Source organism: Pieris brassicae, chromosome 1 (assembly GCF_905147105.1).
Source record: "Pieris brassicae chromosome 1, ilPieBrab1.1, whole genome shotgun sequence".
Taxonomy (NCBI): Eukaryota; Metazoa; Arthropoda; class Insecta; order Lepidoptera; family Pieridae; genus Pieris; species Pieris brassicae.
In genome coordinates, this window is record NC_059665.1 from 18636076 (window position 1) to 18647209 (window position 11134).

Genomic DNA, 11134 nt, shown 5'->3' on the forward strand with positions numbered 1-11134 from the left:
TTTTTATTACATCAAAGCATTAGGGCGTATTGTAGCTTGTTTATGATTTTTACATTCGCCTATCTCTCACCCCTTCGGGTACGATGTAATGTTAAATAACGTGTAATATATGTATAATATATATGGATAAGTAAGTGAAATCTTCATAAGTAATCAAAGTTTAATCGAATACAGATACCGGCAAACTTCTTGAGCATTAAACAAGGGAGTGGGGGAAAGTCGGCGCATCGCAGCGCGGGACACAAACGTTAACTGTTTTACAAATCACGCGATCGACACGGGACTCCTAAAAATCGCTTCTGCGCAGGCAAGGACATTTGTTCAAGATGGTATCTGTAACGCATATAAATTAATTTATAAACAAATTAATCGAATAAAACTACTTCTAACAAGTTTTATAAGTAAGTCAATTTTATTTTAGTTATATGCAATTTTTAGTTATTTCTTCTACGTACGTATGTTTTGTTTATACTTTTAACATTTTGAACCATTAAAGTAACATTTACAAGTTTTATTTTCATATTAATCTCCTTAAACAAATTTAATTTCCATTTATATGTGTTTAAGTAGTATGTATGCCTATGAACCCGAAACAGATGTTTCTTCAGGAATCAAACATTGTGAAACTCCATATATCATAAATTAGGAAATAAATTTATTTTATTATCTTTTGGAATGCTGTAAATCTTTACCTGAATGTGCCGTAATTTTACTTTCGCGATCTGCGGCAGGGGTCCTACCTTGTTTTGCAATAATCGTGCCTTAACATACAACGTTGTCATTACAAGATGTAGTAATCAAATGCTCTATATTTAAATAATTTTCTGCATTTGGTAGTATTTTCAAGTTGTACAGTGGTTCGAAATAGATGGAATATGGGGTTACCACAAAAAAGAAGTTACTTTGTATGCAGCGCCTTATAGTAAATTCGTGTGTGTGTCAATATTTCTGGCTCAGACAAAAATTAACATGAATTAATAAATTTTAGGAATAAAATAAATTATTGTTTTCCATAGGACTACAATTTAGCTATACCCTCACCTCTCATATTTAATTTTACACATCATTAGATGTATGTATTGATAATAAACAATATAAAATTACATGAATGCATCGCGTTATATTTATCGTTACTTTTTATATTAACTTTGTATGTACATATTTTGTATTCGTTTTAGGTGTTTAGTTGCAATAATACGCGTAAATGCGCCACCTGTTTCGTGAATCCAAATCAAGTGTAGTAGTTAAGCGCCATCTATTACGTATTTAAATAACACCATACTCTATGCCCAGCCACCCGACCGAAACACAAAATAGATATTTTGGTTTATGGTATTTTCAGTAACCAATAGAATTAAAGATACATTCAGTTTGACGTTAACGTTTTAATTTTGAAAACTCAATGTTCAAACTTTAAAAACGAATTTTGGAGGCGTGTCGTGAATGTAATTGTTTATAACTCTAATCTATAAAGTGGTCTTTTTGTTGATTGCCTACGGTTTAACCCATATATTTAACATTAGAAGTGGTACTTTAATATACAGTGATAAGTGTTCTCTGTTAAAAATGACTGTAAAGAGGGAGGATATTGAAAAACATTTGTAAGTTTGATATTTGCAGATAGCTAATATATTTTTAATTTCTCTACCAACTCTATATTTTAAATTCTACTATAAATACATAAAACTTATTCAATTATTGAATCATTTATGCAATTATATTGCATGACTGATGGTTGCTTCTCGTTATTACTTTTGTATGTTTAGATTGTATGTTTGTTTTAGTGATGAAACTATTGAAAAAATAACCAAAGATCTTCGCCACCTAATGAGTAGATTATGGGAAAATTGGTCGCACTTAGGCGTTGATGAGAAAACCAAATTTACAAATATCATTAAGTTACACCAAATCGAACAAGATTTTCACAATGAAGTAATGACAGAGACAACATTGAAAATGAAACGGCTACAAGAACAAATTGAAAGTAAGTTATTCTTATTAAGATATAATAACTAGATTAAATTATCAAAGTAATATTTATTATAAAATATAAAATAAAATAGTTTGTAATAACTGGTATTACAAACTATTTTATTTTTTACAAGGCATGGATATCAGTATGTATAATGTTTAGATTAAGAGGTCTTGATAGTATATTTCTATGTCATGTAGTATTTTCTAGTTTACATTTGATGATTTAAAGGAAATGACTATATTAACATATACTATACTTTTAAATTTCATTATGTAGGTTTAAAAGAAGAAACTGAAGAATTGAGCAGAAGTCTGTCAATAAATATAGAGTTGCAGTCAATGACAGAAGATACCCTGCTTTATGAGTATAAGAAAGATTTAGAAGATCAGATAGCTGGTTATAGAGAGCAAGTGAAGCAACGTAAGATCAAAATGGAACGATTGATGGAGTGGCAGCAGGACTTGAGTGAGAAACTTGGTGTAACTATGCAACAACTTCAAGAAATACCACTGCCATCAGAGGAGGAGTTAAATCAGCTAAAAGATAACTTAGAGGTGCTGCAAGCTGAGAGGGATAGAAGGGTGGAAAGCTTCCTCTACACACAGGTTGAGATAAAAAACATTATGGGTAAGTGTGAGAGCTATATTTAATCAATTTTAAATATATGTTCTCAAAGTAATTTAAGTGAAGAGATTGCCTCCTTCATCAATTTTTTTTAATTATGATGAGACTTTTCTTTTTCAAATATTTCACTTAATTGTAACTTTTTCCTCCATAAACTTGGTGTTGTTTGAGTGACATACATGACATAGTCTATAATGTTTAGGTACTCATTGCTTACATAGAGCTAACCACCAGTCTTAAGAAAAAGTCTGGATGTCTTTTTATAAAAAGTGCTATATATACAAGAAATCTATAAAACAGGAAAACTGGTTCTTAAATTACAGACAAGTTGCAAATGAAACCACAAAGCAAATTTGAGCAGATGGTTGTATCATCACTGTCAGTTGACTTCAAAGTAACGGATATGAATATGGATAGGCTTGCTAAACTTCAACAAGATTTGCAGGAGAAATATGAACAAACTAACAATAGGGTGAGGATATTTTGCATACCCTAATATTGGAATATAATTTTGTTTTTCTTTTGAATATGTTATGTTTTAATGGTGAGTACTAATCAGTCTCTATGGTAACAGCATATATTATATAAAAAAACTTATTTGTTATTGTCAACATATTAACATATTTTTCTTAAATCATACATTTTGTAGGTATTGGAGTTACGTGAGCGTTTAGCGAGGTTATGGGAATGCCTAGAGGAAGACCAAATTTACAGGGACAACTTTCTTCAAGCACACCCTGGCTGCAGCCCCCCCACTGAGGCAGCTCTTAAGGAAGAACTGAAACGTTGTGAGCTGATCAAACGGCAGAAGATTTCTGTAAGTTGTTATTAATTTTTTATTAATTTATTTAGATCCTTGCATGTAAGTTGAGTCAGTATACACATAAATTACAAATAGTATGACTAGTATAGTATAACTTCATACACAGTCACTCCAAGCTTGTATGTGTTCAGTGATAGGCAGTGTTGCTGGTGACACCAACCTAAGAGAGTTGGGTGTATTTTCAGTTACATTCATTACCCTTTATATTGAGTCTAAGACATGCCAGTTCCCTCTCTATGCTCAGTAACCAAATAAAAGAACTTATTTCATTCCTCATATTCATTTCATTTACTTAATTAATAAATTTACTTATCATCATAAAAAAACATCAGTGTTATAAAATATGTAATAATACAGGTATTTGTGGCAAATATCCGTACCAAGATAAAGCTAATGTGGGACAACCTGATGTACTCTCGCGAACAACGGGATGAGTTCCAACATTACCATGTGGACCACTACACTGAAGATATACTGGCACTACATGAGATGTACCTTGAGAAGATTACCAAGTTCTATGAAGAACATAGGTATGGTATATCATTAATCTCTTTCTTGTGAATTTCCTTCAATTATGTTTGTAGTTTAGGTAAAAGATCTTCATCTCCTACAGCATCACTGGTCTTTAAATTGTTAAACAAGTAAAAATGACTTTAATAAGAGCATTAGAATAAAAATATTTATTTTTTATATTTACTCAATTGTCTGGCGCTTTACACTTAGCAAAGGCAGCATATTTTGATTAGAGAAACCTGTAAAGTTTAAAGTACTTCTAAATAAGTGACTGATGTGTGAACTTAATTTGAATAGCAGAACAGTTCTTTTTTATTTAAGTCAAAATGCATATCCTGAATCCTCAAGTTACAGAGGTGTCTGGGACTCGACTCAAACACACTCACCACAGACATATTATATAATGTAATAAAATTTATTAAAATCCAGTTAGCCCTTATAACGAAAGGATGAGATAACTCGTAACGTAACTGGAGTTATTTTTGCACTACAGAGATATTTATGAGTTAGTGGCGACCCGTAAGGGACTGTGGCAGAAGATGACGGAGCTGGAGTCCCGGGCATCGGCCCCTGGCCGCTTTAACAACCGCGGAGGGCAGCTGCTTAAGGAGGAACGGGAGAGGAAGGCCATCGCTAGCAGTGTGAGTGATATTTTAAGAGACCTATAGTTGCTTAAGATTAAAGAAAAAAATTGAGAAGGGTTGCAAATAAGAATTTTATTAGTTCGTGTAACTGCCACAACCGTTCTATTTCCGCACATTTATTAATAAAAAAGTATTTTTTTGAAGTGATCTTACATACATACATACAATTTAAAAATTACAATTATATACATTAAAAATTTCCCGTCACATATTTGGGTTACGCGTCACATTTTTCCGTTACGTGCCATCTTGTCTCTACCACCGTGGATTCGAAGCCATTAATAACAAAAATATATAAAAACGATAGCAATGATGGTAATATTACAATTAATGAAGTTCTGTAATAATCTTGTAGGAATAAGGTAAAATGAAATAATTGTATTATTTGTATGATATGTCGAAATTCTCTGATATGATATCTAATCTATGATAGTGAAAGCCTTTTGTTGAACTTTATCTATTTAAATTTTATTTAACTAATTTCTGTAAAGTTGCAAGTACACTAGTACACATACAGATCTAAAAAAAAGAAGGGACAGCGAAGCGGAGTAAAAACATACAATGTAGTTCGCTTTTAATTCCTACCAAAAATATAATAATCGAAATGTGTATGCTACTATATGTTTTAGTAAAAATGCTTTTTATTTGCTTGCTAGGAATAATAGTAGGATATATTTTTTAATATTTCCAGCTGCCAAATGTGGAGGCTCAAATTCGGGAGAAAGTCCTGAAATACGAAGAAGAGACGGGTGTGACGTTTACCATTGATGGGAAGCCCCTACTGGAGCTTATGAAAGATGACTGGGAGAATAGAAAGGCGGTGAGTGGCAACATTAATATTTAACATATTTTTAAAAGTATTTTCGTTATTAAAGGAATTTCATTCTGAAATGATATTTTATGGTAATTTTTTAGTACGTTTGTAAATTAAATTGTTATAGAAAAAAGTATCTGAAAAGGGTTTATAACTTGCAATGGATTACTTAATTAAAAACGGGTTACAGGCTTTTTAAATTATTGTTTAAAGTTGTTAATGATTTATATTTTGTATAATTATTTAGTATGCCGATTTTAAAATTTATCAATCTTCTAACTAAGCAAATAAATTAGAATTCCGCCGTCCTTAACAGGAGCGTCAAAACAAAATGTCAGCCCGTAAACAAGCGTTGACGCCAACCACACCCAGTTTCCGGTCTTTGGCAACTTCACCCCTTGGAAAACGTAACCGTACAGCAGCGGGACTAGCGCATACCGCCGATAGGAACAGGTAAGAGAAGAGAAAAGAAAGAATACAAGAAACTAAATTTCACCAACATCACCTTCATGGCTGATTAGAGTTATATTTATATAAAATATTTAAATGTTAATTGCAGGCCACCGACGAAACGCCAGTTGGTGACGGGCAGTGCTACAAAAGCCACCTCTATATCAACAGCGAACCGCTCCGTGCTTAAGAGATCCGCTATTACTTCTATCAAAAGGTGAGTATTTAAAGTAATTAACCCAAAATATTTGCAAATACCGCGGTCAAAACCTTTTTTTTTCTTTACAGTGCTCGTTTGTGAAACTAATGAAGTGTAGTGTTGTGACAGACGAGGTATAGCATTACATAAAAAGTAAATTAAGAACTGTTACATCATTGCCCGTAAAAGTAATTATAGTCCTCGGTTATTATATATTCATGTAGCAGTTGATTGCTTTTGTACTGTATGACTTGTATGGTTGTAGCCGACTTTAAAAAATCGATATATTTTGACGATTTTGACCTTTGAAGATGTAAATAAACTAACTAAATTGTAGTTATATTTAATTATTTTATTTATGGTAGACAAATTTGAATAGAAAACAACCAGTTTTATTAATATTTTTTTTCATATTTTGTCTTGCTTTACTAGTGTAGCGTCATCTTATACGTAATATCGAACTTTATGCGGAATAAATAAATGAGATTGGATCAACCTTCAGAGAAAATCTAGAATTTTCTTTAACTGTAACACGTGACAAATATATGTCTTTATCTTTGCTTGCGGTACTTTAACATTTCTGTCTAATCATATGAAACAAAACGACTCTTGTTTTACTTTTGTTTTTCGGACAGTTTTATATTTTTAAAAGCGAAATAAACTAAATTGGAGCCAACCAACAAACAAAGATACAAACTAGAATTAGACTTTTTTTAATAACATGATTCTGAATATTTTACTTATTCTTTCAGACGCATGAGCGGTCGTTTGGCAGCTCGCGAAGAAGGCAAGTGTGAAGCGAAGCGGAAGTTGGACTACCTCGACCCAAACGCCAAGAACACAAAGATCATTGTAAATGGCAGCATTCTTAAGCACAAGCGTACTGTAGGTGCATTCTATTATTTGTCTCTAGCTCTGTTTTCATATATTTCGAGTAAACGTTAGAAATAACTTCAACTTATTTCCAAAACCTTTAACTAAAAACAGTTATAACAATGTAAATAGGTTTATGTTGACCGCTTAAGATGCGAGGAACAGTACAAAGTACGAAACCTTTGCGTCTTTATTGTTTTTAAATATTAACACTAAATAAATTTAAATATCAATTCGTTCCTTTTTATTAATAAATAATATAAAATTACACATAGTGGTCTGAATAACTTCTATGATAGGACATAAAAAACCCTAAATATTTGTGTTGCACACTTATATTATCCATCAAACTAATTGAAATAAATTGATAATATGGTTTAATTTGCTCAATTTCTATGTACATGACTCGGAGCTGGAGACACTTCACTAAATAATATAGATTTCTATAGATTGCTTTAGAATTATTTTAGTAGTAGTATTTGTTGAAGTTGTTTTTATAGCGAATGTAGAATTATTTGAAGCTTACTTATTCCGTATGCGTTAGACTTGTTCATTATAAATAAAAATTGTTTCACCAACTTTCATTTAGGGTGTTCAGAATATGTACAATTCTTAAGATTGTTGTTGTCGTCAATGGGCCTTGCGATGGACACATTGTGGTCTGTTTTATTGATATTGTTTTTACATTAAAATATGTGATCAGCTTTCTGGTCGTAGATCAAATTCGGGCTAAGTCCGGACTCTAAATTTTATACTTAATCTGTGTTTCCTTTCTCGGGGTTATCAAGAAATCATCCTCAATGTGTATTTATGCTAATATATTAAAGAAGAAAATTCATGTATGCAAGGATTAAGCTAAAAAACTACTTGACAGATTACAAAATATTCTTTCATTATTTGAACGCATCATTTACATAGGCTACATTTATTTCCAAAACATTAAAAAATATGCTGCCGTGTGAAGCCGGGATGGGCTGCTAGTATTACCAACAGTATCTAGTCAGACAGTATCAGTTAACAAATAAATTCTTATTAACTGTCAAACCATTTTCTTTGTGATAATTTGGACAGTGCACAAACGAGATGACTTGAGACTTTCACATTACTTAGGCCCGCTAATAAGATGTTGTTTTGCAGTCACTTAGCCGCCGACGTTCCAATCGTCAATCGGTGAATGTCACTCAAGCTACATCTGGAGATGAGCAGCCGCTGGCAGAGTCTACTATGCTCACGACTTACACGGATTTTAGGGTAAGAAATGATAACTCGGAATGCGTATTGCGTTAGAAAGTGTGTTGATATTTTGTATGACTCGTACAAAATATTATTCTGCGCGATTTGAATAAATAATTTTGATTTATCAAAACAAAATGTATCAAATCAATCGGTTTTCGTTTATATCTTAATAAATTCTTATATCTAAACTAATACCTTTTTTTTTTGCATTTATAATATGTTTACAGCCTTCCCAGTTTGACACCTAGATTTTTGTGACTACTATATTTATTGCTACGTTTTAACGATTATTTTAGAATTAGTTTTATTGTTTTGAACAATTTTATTATTTAAACATTTCTCTTTAGGACGGCATCCATCTTAAACAAATCAGTCGAAGTTCAGTTGCGCACAACGTCGATAAAGATATCGTAACCATCAAAGTTGAGACTCCCAAGACTGTACTCAGAAATGCGGTCCATACTCCAAGAGGGAAGGAAAACACCCCAAATCCCTCGAGTTTACTTGTTACACCCAACCGCCTGACGCGCTCAGCCACAAAGTTGAATCTTGATGGGTTCGCAACGCCCCGTACACCGCTTAGTTCAAAGAACAATGTTGTTAAGAATATGCATTTGAAGACGACACCGAATAGTGTTGGACGGTCCAAGTCACAAACACATCTGGTCAGAGCGAAGAACCTACCGCCCCTTATTTAATCCACTATGGCCTTAGGTATGTTCTCAATCTTTTCAACCAAAGTGGGATTGCCTGGGACTAGGCAATCCCACTTGAGAAGTTCCGAAAGAGGAAAATATGAAAAAATAATGTGTAAGTTGGTCTGGCAATTTTTATAAAATATTTTCTAAAAGGTATTTGTTTGTGTCTTCAGAAGTTATTTTTGAAAGTAAATTATTGTATTTATAATGAAACTCAAATTTGGGCTGCTTTAAAAGTATTGGTATTCTCCTTCGGAGAGCCTAAACATTTTTGTCTTAACAAACCTAAGTAATTTGTTTATTTATTTTATATGAGATTCATTGTATCTTTAAATCATTACAACGTCCAAAATTATTTAAAAATAAAATTCTAGAGTTTTTAAATTGGTAATAATTTCCTTAGGAGTAGTGGTAAATAAATAAACCGGAGAGGTTTTTCAATCCGATTGATGCTGGTTTTCTTAGATGGTTGTAAGGTGGTTGTATATATTTGATGAATTTAGAAAACCCCCGTTATTGAAAGTCTTTACAGCGGTGCTACTATGTAAAACCGATGGCGATAAATCTAACCAATATTTTTCAAATATTCATTCTAATAGAATATCACTAGATAAAACCCAATTTCACGTAGTTGTATGTAGGGCTGATGTTATAAATATCAAACACATCAACGACGATTTGGGCGGAATCGCTGTTGAAGTTACAGGGTAAGCGTGCAGACATGACATGATAGTAAACATAAATCAGTTTTCAGTAACGGGGGATTTTTAAATTTGTTTTAAGTTAATCTCATTAAATTTTTTTCTAATCTCTATGTATTATGTATCGTTATTTTTGCATTGTCGCATTCAAAACGGTAAATAGTCCATATTATTCTCAATTCTATATTTGACAGTAACGCAAACAGGTATAATGACAATTGACTGTGTTTGATGAATATAGATTAAAAAATCAGGACATTTAAAAAAATAAATCTGTATGTTTGGCGTGTTTTCTCTTGTCTTCTCCGATATGATGGATGTCTCCATATTACAGATATAGGTAGGTATTTAATATGTTTATTATATTTTTGTACCTATAACTCGGATTATTTTACGTTAAGTTTTTTTGTAAACGCCCATCGACTTTTGAGATTTTTATTTTAATCATTAATGTTTTTACTTTAAGTTTTTTGACATTTGAATGTAGTTTAGATTATGTGATTTTTTCTTAGTCCACTCTTTGATAGCAGCTTCAGTACTTAAAGCTAAGAGTATTAAACGTTCCCATTGTATGTTTGTTTATTTTTTAATTTAGTTATTGGCATCAGCCCCTGAATCGGCAAGAATCGCATTCATATTACATTTCTGTTTCGAGCGTTGTTTTTATTGCTTTTACTGTTCTCGAGAATATAGAGTAGCAAATAATCGCGTATGAAATCTTGCCAATTTATCTACGGTAACTATACTGGGCTTATTTCTTAGGAATGTTTGAAAGTAAATATATTTGATTTTTTAAAATTTATTTGGCAAAATATCGAATTCGTCCACAAATTTTAGCCTCATATTTAGGTTGCACCTGGAGTTTTTAGGATAAACTTTAGTTGTATCAAGGGCATTCTTTGTAATCTTTACAATGCGTACCTATTTATTATGTTTTATCCTTATATCATCTTTATATCTTAAGCGCCTCAAACGTTAGCCGCCATGTATTTTGCAAGTTCCGTGTAAATAAATTATTTGTAATATAATAGCAATGTTTTTATTTTTCTAAAACCCTTAGTTACTAGAAAAATTAAACCAATTCATAAATTAGGCCTCGACATACACTAACGGATCCGGACGATCCAATTACCGTAGCTAACAATAAATTAAAAGCCACGCGGCCAATAATAATAAAAATAGCCAAACACCGATTAGTAAAATACCGCCTTCACCGGGGAAGGCGAGGACCTTTACTTCGCACTCGCTCACTCCAGTGAGCTTCCGTCCTGCCCTTCAGGCGATTGAGCCGCGACGGCCCAAGCCGAGGTTCGAGTCTGACAGGTGACGCCCTTGCGCTAGCCGCGGGATAAAACGCCATTCTGGCCGCGCTACGCTCACCAAAACAGCCCGAGCTGAGCTGTAAAGGCCCTTAAGGCCAACAGCGAGACCCCATTCAAAAAAAAAATACAGAGCCAGTTATTCCGTCATACCATATTGAATATGTCCTACCTACCGAAGAAGAATATTATAAATATAATGTATTTCCATGCCGACGTTCTTGAATCTAGTCGATTGAAATACGGAAGACAATATATAATAACA

General features: G+C 32.7%; 1 protein-coding gene across 1 annotated transcript; it reads left to right on the top strand.

Annotated features, from left to right (window-relative positions):
* The first annotated feature begins 1393 nt into the window (after positions 1 to 1393).
* On the top strand, positions 1394 to 10572 carry LOC123712545 (protein regulator of cytokinesis 1-like). The gene is made up of 13 exons (XM_045665704.1): positions 1394 to 1601; positions 1785 to 1984; positions 2252 to 2602; positions 2923 to 3071; positions 3249 to 3416; positions 3780 to 3952; positions 4429 to 4576; positions 5271 to 5399; positions 5710 to 5846; positions 5953 to 6060; positions 6795 to 6927; positions 8053 to 8166; positions 8499 to 10572. The coding sequence occupies exons 1-13, from the start codon at positions 1567 to 1569 to the stop codon at positions 8847 to 8849; spliced, it is 2196 nt and encodes a 731-aa protein (XP_045521660.1). The 5' UTR covers positions 1394 to 1566; the 3' UTR covers positions 8850 to 10572.
* Positions 10573 to 11134: the final 562 nt, after the last annotated feature.

What these genes read in the sequence shown, in the direction of transcription:
- LOC123712545 (XM_045665704.1), top strand. Translation starts at nt 1,567, where the DNA reads ATGACTGTAAAGAGGGAGGATATTGAAAAACATTT. An exon ending in GGAAGGCCATCGCTAGCAGT is followed by an intron (nt 4,577 to 5,270) that starts GTGAGTGATATT and finishes TAATATTTCCAG; the next exon opens with CTGCCAAATGTGGAGGCTCA. An exon ending in CATACCGCCGATAGGAACAG is followed by an intron (nt 5,847 to 5,952) that starts GTAAGAGAAGAG and finishes TGTTAATTGCAG; the next exon opens with GCCACCGACGAAACGCCAGT.